Here is a 15,795-nt window from a genome sequence, read left to right as displayed (position 1 = left end):
TCCGAGGCGTTCCTTGTAGCTTAAATTCTCCATGCCTTTGACTAATTTCGTGGCTCGCCTCTGTACCCTTTCCAACAGAATTTTATCCTTCTTAAGGTATGGAGACCAGTGTTGGACACAGTATTCTAAGTGTGGTCTGACCATTGTTCTGTAAAGTGGCATTATAACATCTTCCGACCTACTCGTGATCCCCTTCTTAATCATGCCTAACATCCTATTTGCTTTCTATGCCCTTTATACATAGTGTCCTGAACTTTTTATATGGGTTTTTTGTTGTTGTTTTTTTAATATACCGCTTGGACAAGGTGGATTAAGCGGTTTACAATCAGGTACTCAAGCATTTTTCCCTATCTGTCCTGGCGTGATCATGTCTACCTAATGTACCGGTGTAGGATTAAGTGACTTGCGCAGAGTCACAAGGAACAGTTCGGGATTTGAACCCACAACCTCAGGGTGCGGAGGCTGTAGCTCCCAACCACTACACTACACTTATTTATTATTTAATGCCCTCCTTTCATTGATAATTCAAGGTGCATTACATTCAGGAGTTGTAGGTATTTCCCTGCCTCCAGAGAGCTGAAATCCCCCCCCCCCCCCAAGGCCTGGTTCTCAGCCCACTGCAGTAACCACTAGGTGGCTATTTTTCTAGTAATATGTATTAGGTATGGAAACTTTTTTAAAAATTTTTCAGTCATTGTGTTTAGACTTTCTGGCTACCTCCATCCCTTCCCTATCTTCCACCCCCAGTACTCTAGTGTTAAAGAATGAAGTCCCTTGCCCCACTATATCCAAGTAAGAAACGAGGATGCCATCTTCTCTAGACTTTTTGTTGGTTTTTTTTTTTTAGTGAATTAGCTTTCCATCTTGCTCGCTAGACTCCAATGTCTTGAGTGGATGAGTAATCCAATAGAGCAGGGGGTCTGAGAACTAGGGAAGTCAACTTCAAATCCCACCGTGGCTTATTGTGATATTAAGCAAATCACTTAACTTTCCCACTGCCTCAGGTAACACGAGCGGCTACTTAAAAAGCTGTGGAACCACGGGGTACAAGGGGATATCTATCGATGGATCAAACACTGGTTGGCAGGCAGGAAACAGAGGGTTGGAATAAAGGGCCAATACTCAGACTGGCAATGGGTCACGAGCGGAGTTCCACAGGGGTCGGTGCTGGGACCTCTACTGTTCAATATATTTATTAATGATCTGGAGACGGGGTCAAAATGTGAGGTTATCGAATTTGCTGATGACACCAAACTCTACAGCAGGGTTAGAAACACGGAAGACTGTGAAGACCTGCAAAGGGACCTAACGAGACTGGAAGACTGGGCAAAAAAGTGGCAAATTAATTTTAACGTAGAGAAATGCAAGGTCATGCATGTAGGGAAAAAGAACCCGATGTTCAGCTACAAAATGGGGGGAACACTGCTAGGGGTGAGTAACCTTGAAAGGGACCTGGGGGTGATGGTCGACACATCACTGAAACCATCGGCACAATGAGCGAGAGCCTCAAAGAGAGCAAACAGAATGCTGGGCATCATCAAAAAAGGTATCATGACCAGGACGAAGGAGGTCATCATGCTGCTGTATCGCGCAATGGTGCGCCCGCACCTGGAGTACTGTGTTCAATACTGGTAGCCATACCTCAAGAAGGACATGGCGGTACTCGAGGGAGTGCAGAGGAGGGCGACTAAACTGATAAAAGGTATGGAAAAATTTTCATACGCTGACAGGTTAAAAATGCTGGGGCTGTTCTCCCTGGAGAAGAGGAGACTTAGAGGGGACATGATAGAAACCTTCAAAATCCTAAAGGGCATAGAGAAAGTAAATAAGGACAGATTCTTCAAACTGTGGGGAGCCACAAGCACTAGGGGGCACTCAGATAAATTGAAAGGGGAGAGGTTTAGAACAAATGCTAGGAAGTTCTTTTTTACCCAGAGGGTGGTGGACACATGGAACGCACTTCCGGAGGAAGTGATAGGCCAGAACTCGTACAGGGGTTCAAGGAAGGTTTGGATAGGTTCCTGGAGGATAAGGGGATAGAGGGGTACAGATAGAACTTGAGGTAGGTTATAGAAGTGGTCAGAAACCACTTCACAGGTCGCGGACCTGATGGGCCACCGCGGGAGCGGACCACTGGGCGAGATGGACCTCTGGTCTGACCCAGTGGAGGCAACTTCTTATGTTCTTATGGTCAATCCTTTTAGGGATAGGAAAATACCTACCATATTTCTGTGTAGATTCCTACAGCTGAAAACAGCATGAACTCAGTTCAAAATCCCTTCCCTTTCTTTACAAAATTTTCAATAAGTTTCGGCAGTGTAAGAACTGCACGCAGTCGCAGGAAACGGGCTGTAAGTCTCCAGGATCCTGTTAGAATTCCAGCCTCTCATAAGGATGTTAAGACACTAACAGGCATAATAACACTGCTGCAGTGGGAAGAGTAGGGGGGAAGGGAAGTGGGAGGAGGTCAATGGTGGATAAACAAGAAGGTAAGTACCGGATTGTTTCCTTGCATGAATGCAACTTTGCAGTTCTACCATTTTTGTGTGTCTATTTAGGACTGCATATTTTAATGTGTTAATATTAACATGTTAATCATGTAAAGCTCCATGCTCCTTGCCCCACTAACTCTCTCTCTTCCCCCCCCCCCAGTACACTCCAGCATCTCATTTCATTCTCCCACCCTGATGACCCACTGAACTTGTCCGTACCACTAAACATCTGCTGTTTTTCACTAGCAGGAGCCTGTCCTCTGTAGCATCCTGGAGGTTCATCACAGGGCAGGACGCTAGAAAAAAGCAGTGGGTGTTTAGTTGTGATGACTGTTCAGGCAAGTTCAGAGGGTTGGGAAGGGGAATGAAGAGAGGCAGAGATGCTGGGACCCACAGGAGGAGGAAGAAGAGAGATGGGAGATAGGCAGAGATGCTAGAACCTGAAACGGGAATGGAACAAACAAAGGGAGATGTTGCCTATAGAGGGAGGGAGAAGAGAGAAACTAGACAGATCTGTGGAGGAAGAAAGTTGAATGTGAAAGATGGATACAGGGCAGGAAGTGAAGAAGAAAGGAAAAGAAATAAGTGATTAGACAGGAGACCCTGGAACCAGAGGTAGAAGAAAAAAAAAATTGCTAGACAATAAAGGTAAAATCTTTTTTCCTTTTTAGTAATTAAACTGTCAGGTTTGAGAATGTACAACTGCTGTCTATATTTTGCACTTTACAAGTGCAAATGTGAGGGGGGGACACTTTAAAACTTGTAACCATACTATTAATCAAATAATTAATGTGTAGCCCTAGTGTTATGCTACTTCTTGAGAGAGGGGGGTGGGTTCAGGTGATATAGCGCTGAAGTCCATCTTTTCTATTAGCATGTTTCAGTCCTCAAAATGCTGCAAAAGATTAATCTGAAATGTCATTTACATATTGCTTACTTTCTACAGATAGGATACACTATCGCACAATACAATGAGTCAAAAACAAAATGTAAAAAAACCCAATGCTGTTAATGACCTGACCTGGGGCTGTACATCGTCAGGAGGAGAATCTGATTTTGATTCTAAGGCTGGGATGAGGAAGTCATTCTGAGTCTTGTTAGCCTGGTTCCTGAAACCCTGTGGTTGGTGGCTCCTGTTCGTGGACCACCGTGAGCTAAACTGGGAAGGGTAATTCTGAAACAAGTTTGTAGTGTCCTAGGCCAGTAAAGGCTAGGTCTGATTTAAACTGGAAAAGAAATGGTATGTAGCTGAACCAAAACAAAAATCCACTTTTTAAATACAGTTCAGTTTGACCTTATGTTGTTGAAAGGGAACAAATGGACATACAAGGTTCCTAGTGGTTACAGCAGCTCTAAGGTTGCTTGATTTTCACTCTATATACCTCTTGTGAACCTGGGCAAGTCACTTTACACTTCATTGCCCCTAGTACAGTATAAGTACCTGTCAAAAATATATAAAGTGCTTTGATTTGTGTAACCACACAGAAAAAGCAGTTTAATCACATACCATCCCCTCTTTTTACTTTCCAAAACAATGAGGGTGGGGAAGGAGAAAGGGGAGAAGAGAGGAATTATAGGACCCCCAGGGACCCCTGAAGAAGACTTTTTGTCGAAACGCGGACCGTGTTGGGTCCTGTATCCCTAGCGGACTAGGTCCTTTAAGGCTCTTATGTGGATGGAATTATTTTATGTGGATGATTTTAGTGTACCTTTGGAACTTTGATACTTTCAAATAAAGTCCATTTGGGAACATCGTCACTCCACAAATGAAGCTTTAACTAAAGCTTAAAAAAAATGCAGCTGTCCAACTATCCTTGAGCCCTTTTGGGAAGCATCAGAGTTAGGTTGTCAGATTCTGTGATGTGATAATAGACACAGCATGTCTTGCTTGAGACCTTTAAGTCACCTTGTTCTCTTCCCAGGTGAAGAGCTCTTGAAGATCAGCGAGGAGGACGAGCAGGGCTGGTGCAAAGGCCGGCTGGACACCGGCAGAATTGGATTGTACCCTGCTAACTATGCACAAGTCATCGGCTCATGATGAAGGTCATACATCACATAGATGGTGGTTTGTTTTGGGGTTTTTGGTTGTTTTTTTTTAAAAACGTTCCTGGCATTTTCACCAAGGTACTTGGACTGGATACACCTGTCTACTGCACAGTAACCAGGATATGAAGCTGTTACAGAGAGGTCACTTAAAATTTGAAGCTTTTAATATTTTAGATTTCTTGGTTTAGATTTTTTTTTCTCCCTAATAAATAAAATGGAGTTGGTGTAAATTATTCTACTGCTTTGGTGGCTGTGTCTGATTACATTGTCTGCACCCCTGTGAAATACTCGCATTCTGTTTTTGTCAGATATGAGACCTACAGTGGATGGGGAGGAGAAAGGAATCTCTTGGTAACATCTGGAAAATGAATTTATTAATTGAACTTTATATTGTTTTATCAACCTGTCTACTGAAGGCTTTTTTTCCCCCCTTGTTTGTGTCCATGGGAGCATGGTGCAAATGCAACTGGTGTCTTCAAGGTGAGAAAACATTTTAATATACAGCCCAAATTTATTTAATCTTCAGCAAACTGGTGGTAGCTTTTAGGACCAGTTCTAGTGTCATACAGATTGCCATTTTGAGGTCAAAGCAATTAGGAAAGCTGCTATTTTTATGCCTAGATGTATAAGGAGGTAGAACTAGTGTCTACAACTCTACCCCCCAAACACTTTTCAAAGGAAGGCCCCAAATTGATGTGTGGCATGCACTATAGGCCATACACAGAAGGGAAATGAGTATGATGTAGGTATTTGTACATATAAAGATACAGAGAATGCTTTACCAAGGACAAAGTGAGCTGTGTGTGTGTGTGTGTGTGTGCACAGTGTGCAAATATGAAAAAATGTTCCCAGTCCCTTTGAACTCCTGGCCAGGGGCAGAGGGGCTAGTGAATGATACGTACAGGGTACAACTGAACAGTAGCTTGGTACTGCCTGCCATATATACTTAGTTAGAAATATACTGCAAGTTTCATATGGAGCAAGTGAAGAGGAGTAGCCCAGTGCTTAGAGCAGCAGACTGGTTAAGTTTGAGCATGTGATCTTGGGCAAGCCTCGTGAAGCGTCCGTTGCCTTGGGTGCAAACTTAGATTGTAAGGCTGCCAGGAAGACATCTACTGTAGCGTGCCTGACTGTAACTGGCATTGAGCAATCAGCAGAAGGCAGGAGCTAAATTCAAAATCCCTTCCTCTTAAATAGAATATAAAAGGTTTCATGTACCATAAAACTAAGCATTAACTCTAGCAGAGAGGGTGGTCGTCCGAAGCTGATGTCCTTTGCTCGCTGGCAGTATTTTGAAGGAGAAGGTAGCACAAAAGTCCTGACTAGAAATCAGTTTATCTGGAAATGCCTGCAAAAGCTGCACTTCTCTAGTTTGTCCTCCTATTGCAGTACATAGACAAAGGTATTGGGCCACAAATATAATTCAAATTCGCAAATAAATGTCAAACCAAAGGTGCAAAAGGAGCCTTTTTACTCTTACGAATGGATATATAAAATTGTCATTTAGTAGATGTGTAGAGAAGTCCCACTCTGGTAAACTTAACATTGTAAGAGTGGTATTCAGACATTTTTTGTGCTTTTTTCCCTGCAGTTAGTTTGGCTTTCAGGATACTTTTAATGACTATGCATGAGATATTTGCATATATTAGAGGCAATGCAGTTTGGTAGAGCACCAAAGACCTGGTTTGAGAACTACTGAAAGAAAGCAGGAAGCAGGTGCCCCTTAAAGGACAAATGAATTTGGAATGTGTACGTTGCTTTGGCTGGAACAAAGGCTTCTTTTCATCTGTGGTTTAGAGTCCAGTGACTTGTTTGTTGATCTTTCCAGTGCGTGCCAAGTCTCAAGTGCGAGAGTGACAGAACTATAAGATCTCAGCCAATGCAGTGTCTTGTTTAGTGCAAATGTCTTTACAGAATAGATCTAATTTTAAGGAGAAAACGTCTGTTTCTATAATCAAACAATATGTGAGGTCTCATGCTGCCCTGTGTTCCGAGTTTCCTATACTAGGCTTAGTCTTTCTCTGGTAACCACTGATTATAGTTTCTTTACTACATTTAATCATGGTGGTGATGGAGAAGGACCTAAAACAACTCTTAACAGTGCTGTGAATGGTGGCATGCTTGTCCATAGCCTTAAGGTTCTGCCTTACAATTTTTGTGTGAAGGCTGTAGTAGTGGTATGGGAAGATCAGAATCGGCACTGGCAAGGCAGGAGAGTGGCATAAGGTAAGAGAGATTTAATTTTCCAGGTAAGAGAATGAGAGCTCTGTCTTCTCTCATGACCTAGCTCCGTGCCAGAGTGCTGCAGCTGCCTTATCTGGCTGATCCTAACTTAAATTCAATCCTGCTGCCATCAACCAAGGCCTACTTAAAGCAGAAATTGGACAAGTATGCTGCAGTGAGAATGAATGTCATTACATGCATTCCGCAATGGTAAATGTCTTGCACCTAATTATCTTGAGGATTCGCTGACATTGGTAAATTCAAAGCACTCTTGATGCATGCATGCTGTATTTGCCTTTCCTTCAGTCATATCATTGTCTCCTGTCGTTTCAAGCTGCAATATGGGATAAAGATCTGAATTCTCTAATAGCAACCTCTTGCTTATATTGGCATTTTAGGAGATAATTGAAAAGTATTCTTAGGAAATTAATGTATTACATTCAACTGTATATGTGCAGTGTTTTTATTTTGTAAACCACATCGAACTTAACGGTATTGCGGTTTAGAAATACATTTTTGTTATGTTATTTCTAATGCCTCTGATTATTTGAGATAGTTAAAGCGATACCTGAGGTGATAGGCACTTGCAGTAAATAAATGGAGGGACACATTTGTTTGTAATACAGACGTTATGAAATGAGTAGGAGACAAAGTACAGTTGTATTTGTTTTTGTGTTGCCTGAGCTTTTTATTTATGTTTTTAGATGGAAGCTGCCGACAACAATTGGATTGTGTGGGCTATATGTATATTTTAAATAACCATCTTGGTGGTTCCCAAACCTGCTCCTTGATGCAACTCAGCCATGTGCGTTTTCAGGATAGCCACAATGAATATTCATTGTGGCTATCCTGAAAGACCAGTCATGCAGGTAGTTGGCTTATCTGAACATATCTTGGTTTGTTATATCAGGGAAGGCACAAGTTTAGAGCTACACAATGATGAGGGATGCTTCTGTTTCTAGCTCTTGAGTGTGAAAAAGGCAATGGCACCATGCCCTTACTTGATGGACTGTGGTTGGTGACACTGAAGAGCAATATCAGTGTTTACGGTATTTGAGAAATCCTTGTGTGTAAGGTGAAAGTTGAATGTACTTTGTCAAAAGAGGGTATGTAAATCAACCCTACAAGTGCAGCAGCTCCCGTTTTAACAATTTGACTCCTACTAAAGGCTTTAAATTTCAGTAACAGGCTCGTTTTAAAGCCACAACTTCATACTTCAAACTTTTCCATTCTTTAGCTAAGGGTAGGGCTTACATGAGCAAATCAAGGGGGAGGAGTATGAATTGGAGGGTTTAAGCTGGGGAAGGGATAAGAGTGGCTTGAATGGCTTCCTCCAAACCTAATGTAGGGGAAGGGGACGGCACAAGTGCCATACATGTAGCAAAGTGCATGGTCTATTCACGTATCAGTGGCCATGAGGTATAATACCTTAGGCTAGCAGAGGCTCTGCCTACAGCACCCATGAGTTCAGAAAACAGGCACAGACGCAGTCACAGCAGGGCCATTGTGTTATCTTGCTAATGTGGACTGCTGAGGTGTAAGTGGGGGAGCACTACCAAAAAAAAACCATAAAATTAGGTACAGCCATATGATAAAACATATGTTGAAATGCAAAAATCACTCTATTGTTGTGCTTATAAGGAAGCTGTGCAGATGATATAGATGAGTCTAGACAAATTATTATGCTCAGAATCATGGAGGATTCACCCCAGAACCAACCACCTCACTGCCCAATCATCGCATGTAAAGAGTAGACAACATATTAAATCATGTAAAATTTTTTTAGTTGTGAACATGATATAATATGTTGTCTACTCTTTACATGCGATGATTGGGCAGTGAGGTGGTTGGTTCTGGGGCGATCCCCAGCACCCCCCTCCATGATTCTGAGCATAATAATTTGTGTAGACTCATCTATATCATCTGCACAGCTTCCTTATAAGCACAACAATGGAGTGATTTTTGCATTTCAACATATGTCTCTTTATCACTCATTTTTGTGAATTGCTTTAAGCGCTACCCCTTTTTTATATATGATAAAACATAGGCTGTTGCTGGGTGCCTACTACCTATTACTTAAAGAATGATTAGATTCATGTATGGGTTAGGTATTTGTTCTCTCCCCCCCCCCCCCCCCCCCGGGGCTGCCAAACCTTTTTCTAGATCAGTGATTCCCAACCCTGTCCTGGAGGAACACCAGGCCAATCGGGTTTTCAGGCTAGCCCTAATGAATATGCATGAGAGAGATTTGCATATGATGGAAGTGATAGGCATGCAAATCTGCAGGGTTGGGAACCATTGCTCTAGATCAGTGATTCCCAACCCTGTCCTGGAGAAACACTAGGCCAATCGGGTTTTCAGGCTAGCCCTAATGAATATGCATGAGAGAGATTTGCATATGATGGAAGTGATAGGCATGCAAATCTGCAGGGTTGGGAACCATTGCTCTAGATCAGTGATTCCCAACCCTGTCCTGGAGGAACACCAGGCCAATTGGGTTTTCAGGCTAGCCCTAATGAATATGCATGAGAGAGATTTGCATATGATGGAAGTGATAGGCATGCAAATCTGCAGGGTTGGGAACCATTGCTCTAGATCAGTGATTCCCAACCCTGTCCTGGAGGAACACCAGGCCAATCGGGTTTTCAGGCTAGCCCTAATGAATATGCATGAGAGAGATTTGCATATGATGGAAGTGATAGGCATGCAAATCTGCAGGGTTGGGAACCATTGCTCTAGATCAGTGATTCCCAACCCTGTCCTGGAGGAACACCAGGCCAATCGGGCTTTCAGGCTAGCCCTAATGAATATGCATGAGAGAGGTTTGCATATGATGGAAGTGATAGGCATGCAAATCTGCAGGGTTGGGAACCATTGCTCTAGATCAGTGATTCCCAACCCTGTCCTGGAGGAACACCAGGCCAATCGGGTTTTCAGGCTAGCCCTAATGAATATGCATGAGAGAGATTTGCATATGATGGAAGTGATAGGCATGCAAATCTGCAGGGTTGGGAACCATTGCTCTAGATCAGTGATTCCCAACCCTGTCCTGGAGGAACACCAGGCCAATCGGGTTTTCAGGCTAGCCCTAATGAATATGCGTGAGAGAGATTTGCATATGATGGAAGTGATAGGCATGCAAATCTGCAGGGTTGGGAACCATTGCTCTAGATCAGTGATTCCCAACCCTGTCCTGGAGGAACACCAGGCCAATCGGGTTTTCAGGCTAGCCCTAATGAATATGCATGAGAGAGATTTGCATATGATGGAAATGATAGGCATGCAAATCTGCAGGGTTGGGAACCATTGCTCTAGATCAGTGATTCCCAACCCTGTCCTGGAGGAACACCAGGCCAATCAGGTTTTCAGGCTAGCCCTAATGAATATGCATGAGAGAGATTTGCATATGATGGAAGTGATAGGCATGCAAATCTGCAGGGTTGGGAACCATTGCTCTAGATCAGTGATTCCCAACCCTGTCCTGGAGGAACACCAGGCCAATCGGGTTTTCAGGCTAGCCCTAATGAATATGCATGAGAGAGATTTGCATATGATGGAAATGATAGGCATGCAAATCTGCAGGGTTGGGAACCATTGCTCTAGATCAGTGATTCCCAACCCTGTCCTGGAGGAACACCAGGCCAATCAGGTTTTCAGGCTAGCCCTAATGAATATGCATGAGAGAGATTTGCATATGATGGAAGTGATAGGCATGCAAATCTGCAGGGTTGGGAACCATTGCTCTAGATCAGTGATTCCCAACCCTGTCCTGGAGGAACACCAGGCCAATCGGGTTTTCAGGCTAGCCCTAATGAATATGCATGAGAGAGATTTGCATATGATGGAAGTGATAGGCATGCAAATCTGCAGGGTTGGGAACCATTGCTCTAGATCAGTGATTCCCAACCCTGTCCTGGAGGAACACCAGGCCAATCGGGTTTTCAGGCTAGCCCTAATGAATATGCATGAGAGAGATTTGCATATGATGGAAGTGATAGGCATGCAAATCTGCAGGGTTGGGAACCATTGCTCTAGATCAGTGATTCCCAACCCTGTCCTGGAGGAACACCAGGCCAATCGGGTTTTCAGGCTAGCCCTAATGAATATGCATGAGAGAGATTTGCATATGATGGAAGTGATAGGCATGCAAATCTGCAGGGTTGGGAACCATTGCTCTAGATCAGTGATTCCCAACCCTGTCCTGGAGGAACACCAGGCCAATCGGGCTTTCAGGCTAGCCCTAATGAATATGCATGAGAGAGATTTGCATATGATGGAAGTGATAGGCATGCAAATTTGCTTCATGCATATTCATTAGGGCTAGCCTGAAAACCCAATTGGCCTGGTGTTCCTCCAGGACAGGGTTGGGAACCACTGTTCTAGATTATCATTCTCAATGACTGCAGTATTATAAAGACTCCTATGAATGGCAGACACATTGTATGTCCACTATCACATCCCACCTAGTGTCCACTGGAACTGTGCCTATTCCATCATTTTCCAAGCACTGGATTGGAAAAGATGAAGGGTGGGGGGGGGGGGAAAGCTTTATAGGCTTCATCTTTCTAAATCCCACTCTTTGTCTCGAGCGTGTCTCGCCCTTAACTATGACCATCCTCTGCTTGAAGTCGCTGCGCGCGCTGTCAAAAAAAAAAAAAGTTTGGGCCCTCTCCCTTGCCGTAGCGCGGAATCCCGCCCCCTCTGCTGGTTTCCTCCTCCCCCCCCCCCTCCGATTGGTCGAGGTGAGGGTCGGTGGCTGCCGGGAAGGAGAGGAGATGGCGGCGGAGCCGAGCAAGACGGAGATTCAGACGCTCTTCCGGCGGCTACGCGGAGTCCCCGCCAACCGAGTGAGAGACGGGGGCCGAAAGATAGGTGACGGGAGGAGGGGCGGAAGTTGGGGGGGGAGGAGCTATCTCGGGGGGGGTGCCAAGAACCCCCCTAGGATCCAGGATCGAGTCAAAGACCTTCGTTGTAATGTCTAGCGGGCGTTTTATCCTTGACATTTGTATTAAGGTAGAAAAAGACATCCAGGACGTAGAGACCTAAAAATGCTGGTCCTGCTCTATGGCTTACACATAGATTGACTTTTGAATGCATTGCAGGATGTTCCTAGCTTGACAGCTAAAGAGTAACTCGAATTGGTGAACTTGCAAAACTGATTGCCGCATTAAGCATCAAAATTGTCCTTCCAAGTAGATACAATTACTACTTGAACATAAGAACATAAGCAGAGCCTCCGCTGGGGTCAGACCAGAGGTCCATCGCGCCCATCAGGTCCAGGACCTGTATACTAGCCCTTTATCTATACCAGTGGTTCCCAACCCTGTCCTGGAGGACCACCAGGCCAATCGGGTTTTCAGGCTAGCCCTAATGAATATGCATGGAGCAGATTTGCATGCCTCTCACTTCCATTATATGCAAATCTCTCTCATGCATATTCATTAGGGCTAGCCTGAAAACCCGATTGGCCTGGTGGTCCTCCAGGACAGGGTTGGGAACCACTGATCTATACCCTTTTCCTTCAGAAAATTGTCCAATCCCTTCTTGAAATCCAATACCGTCCGCTCACGCGGCGGCCCATCAGGTCCAGGACCTGTATACTAGCCCTTTATCTATACCAGTGGTTCCCAACCCTGTCCTGGAGGACCACCAGGCCAATCGGGTTTTCAGGCTAGCGCTAATGAATATGCATGGAGCAGATTTGCATGCCTCTCACTTCCATTATATGCAAATCTCTCTCATGCATATTCATTAGGGCTAGCCTGAAAACCCGATTGGCCTGGTGGTCCTCCAGGACAGGGTTGGGAACCACTGATCTATACCCTTTTCCTTCAGAAAATTGTCCAATCCCTTCTTGAAATCCAATACCATCCGCTCACGCGGCGGCCCATCAGGTCCAGGACCTGTATACTAGCCCTTTATCTATACCCACAGCGAGTGGTGAACGCCTGGAACCCACTCCCGGAAGAGGTTATGGGGAAAACCACCATTCAAGGTTTTAAGGGCAAGTTGGATGCACATCTTCTTGAAAACCACATTGAGGGATACGAATAACTAAGGTATTCGCCAGGGTAGGCCTGGCTGGGCCTCTGCGTGTGCGGATCACCGGACTAGATGGACCCAAGGTCTGATCCGGTGCAGGCATTTCTTATGTACCCTTCTATCCCCCCTTTCCTTCAGAAAATTGTCCAATCCCTTCTTGAAATCCAATACCATCCGCTCACGCGGTGGCCCATCAGGTCCAGGACCTGTATATTAGCCCTTTATCTATACCTTTCTATCCCCTTTTCCTTCAGAAAATTGTCCAATCCCTTCTTGAAATCCAATACCGTCCACTCACGCGGCGGCCCATCAGGTCCAGGACCTGTGTAGTAATCCTCTATTCCTACCCTTTTATCCCCTTTTCCTTCAGAAAATTGTCCAATCCCTTCTTGAACCCCCAATACCGTACTCTGTCCTATCACGCTCTCTGGAAGCACGTTGGGTGAAGAAGAACTTCCTAGCATTGTTTTCTATACTTGTTTCTATACGCAGCACTGTACATCAAAACATCGAAGCTGACTCCTTTTCGATTTGGTTGTTTGCTGTTTTAAGTTGAAGAGGGGCTAAAAAAAAAAAAAAAAAGAAGGATGCTTAGAGCATGGCACGAAAACTGCTGCAAAGGTGCTGATTTTGTTTGATCTCGTGGCATCTTAGCCTTTTGGGAGACGTCTCCATCGATTTGAGAGTAAACCTCGTTAACAGTCTTGATATGGGAGCAAAAAAAAAAAAAAATGATTGCTAAGCGCTAAGAGGATTTTTAGCCTCCTCTCAATTGTACATATCGTTTTATTCGTTGAAATTTAGATCTGTCTTTTTCACTCTCTTCTTACATTTTTACTAACTGTATATTTAGGGAGGGGGAGATGAAGCAGGGTTGATCCACTGCATGTATGGACATGGTCTTGTGGGTCAGTTCTGATTTACAAATTCCATGCCCTAAAAAGTCCCTGTATGCAGTGGGGGTAAAGTCAGGTGATTCTGAAGGTAGTAATCACCCCTATGACTATGCAATCCCTCTTTTTAAGTCACTGTATTGGTTTCCCATCAGCTTCTGCATACAGTTTAAGCCAGGGGTGTCCAACTTTTTGGCTTCCCTGGGCCACATTGGCTGGTATAAATGTTTGTAAAGGGTAAAAAGGATGGGATTTCATATATTGCTTTTTCTGTCGCAAGGAGCTGCAGTGGGAATCGAACTCAACCTCAGGGTGCTGAAACAGATGCTCTAACCACTAGGCTACTGTCACAGTTGCATATGTAACTTGATATTCTATAACTTTAGCTTGTTATGTTCTAGGCGTTCACCAACCTATCTATGCACCTCTCATGTACACATACCCCTTGAGTTACATACTATAAATCTGTATCTAAGGTTAAAGAATACCAATTAGCAGTTATTTTGTCAATTAAGTTAAGCAAAACATTAGTTCTTTACCATAGAACCCATTTTGTTGCTATAGTTCTTTCCTTTCTCTTCTCTCTACCTTCACGTGGAGGATTTTGATTTCCCGTCATTTTTTGCCTTTTCAAACCTGTGCTCAAGGCAAGTTGTGATTCTGGTTCATTAGGTAGTTCTTTCTCTTGTAGGTTTACAAGGTAAACTGGTTTCCAGGGCAAAGTGATTTGTGCAAGCTTATAGACTAGCAGAGATACTTGAAAAAGGATCATATGAGACTTTGAATGCTAATGCACGATAACATTTATGTATAAAAGGGATGGTATTTGATATATTGTGCAGTTTCAAGGCAAGAAGGAATTTGTGCACACTGTCAATGCAATCCACAGCCTACTTTCACCTGAGGCTGGCTTATTTATCAGATGCAAAGGTGAGATAGCAGAACTTCACATTAATTATCAGAGGTAGGGGGAGCAAATTATTTATTGTATCCAGTACTCCCAGACTGTACAGTACAGCAAATTTATTACAGCTGTAATGTGTTCTTTAACTGGGAATGCTGCAATAAAAACAGAAATTTTTTTTGCAGCTTCTCTGCACTTTAATTTAAACCTGCATGTTTGTTCGGCTTTTACACTCCGAGGCAGGGGTGTCAAAGTCCCTCCTCGAGGGCCGCAATCCAGTCGGGTTTTCAGGCTTTCCCCAATGAATATGCATGAGATCTATTAGCATACAATGAAAGCAGTGCATGCAAATAGACCTCGTGCATATTCATTGGGGAAATCCTGAAAACCCGGCCCTCGAGGAGGGACTTTGACACCCCTGCTCCAAGGAGAATGTTGAACATAGTCATCAGATAAAACAAAATAATTTACACTCAAACCTTGAATACAATAATCAAATAAATTCGAAGCCCACCATCTAAGCCCATTCCACATTTACTGATCTAACAATAAAAAAAAAAAAGTACCTAAAATATAATAGAACATCAAAACTTCTCCCTCATGGTTATCCAAAATCATTTTTCAAAATAACACATGCTCCCACTCACCCTGAAATTGCTCAATCATTGATTGTCAGTCAAAAGAAATGTGCTTGAGAGACCAAGTTTTTAGCTTGTGAAATGTAAGATTTCAAGTTCAGATTTTAGATCTGATAGCATAGTCCACAATTGTAGAGCTTTACTTACTAAATTCCATTCTAGGGCTGAATGAAGCTTAATTTTATGTATGAATGGTATAATTAGACACAAGCCCTGGCTTGAACTCAATGATTGTGCATAAACATACTGCTGAATCTGATGAGTAATCAAAAAATCCCCAAATACAAATCGAGAAAAGTGGGCAGCACTGCAAACTGTCTACAGTACCCAACAAGTGAGGGAAATAATAATGCACTATGTAAATATGTAGCTACAGTGCTCCAGGCTTAACAAGTTGTAGCTGGGCTTTTTTTCAAGCCCCGCTGTGCACCATCATAGGCCTATATACATGCACAAATAATAGTGATAAAGTGATAGACAAATCAATTAAATTTCACTAAGTAAACGTGAGAATGCAGTGCTATCAACGCTTCAAGATTAAGGCTCAAAACCAGCGA

General features: G+C 43.5%; 2 protein-coding genes across 10 annotated transcripts in view; both read left to right on the top strand.

Annotated features, from left to right (window-relative positions):
- Positions 1–4,776, top strand: part of PACSIN3 (protein kinase C and casein kinase substrate in neurons 3) — a 49,693-nt gene extending 44,917 nt beyond the window's left edge. For all 5 annotated transcript variants that reach the window (XM_033928146.1, XM_033928147.1, XM_033928144.1 and 2 more), the window contains one exon: positions 4,415–4,776. In XM_033928146.1, the coding sequence (XP_033784037.1) occupies positions 4,415–4,530 (116 nt within the window). In that variant the 3' untranslated portion in view covers positions 4,531–4,776. The remainder of the gene's footprint in view (positions 1–4,414) is intronic.
- A 1,024-nt stretch (positions 4,777–5,800) lies between these two features.
- Positions 5,801–15,795, top strand: part of ARFGAP2 (ADP ribosylation factor GTPase activating protein 2) — a 38,415-nt gene continuing 28,420 nt past the window's right edge. For 2 of the 5 annotated variants that reach the window (XM_033928141.1, XM_033928138.1), the window contains exon 1: positions 11,485–11,608. In XM_033928141.1, the coding sequence (XP_033784032.1) occupies positions 11,537–11,608 (72 nt within the window). In that variant the 5' untranslated portion in view covers positions 11,485–11,536. Of the gene's footprint in view, positions 5,941–11,484; positions 11,634–11,720; positions 11,775–15,795 lie in introns of those variants that run through there. The other 3 variants (XM_033928143.1, XM_033928142.1, XM_033928139.1) reach the window with 3 other exon arrangements.

Source organism: Geotrypetes seraphini, chromosome 19 (assembly GCF_902459505.1).
Source record: "Geotrypetes seraphini chromosome 19, aGeoSer1.1, whole genome shotgun sequence".
In the NCBI taxonomy this organism is placed as follows: Eukaryota; Metazoa; Chordata; class Amphibia; order Gymnophiona; family Dermophiidae; genus Geotrypetes; species Geotrypetes seraphini.
The sequence above is the reverse complement of the archived record's forward strand: the minus strand, read 5'-3'. Positions and strand labels throughout refer to the sequence as shown.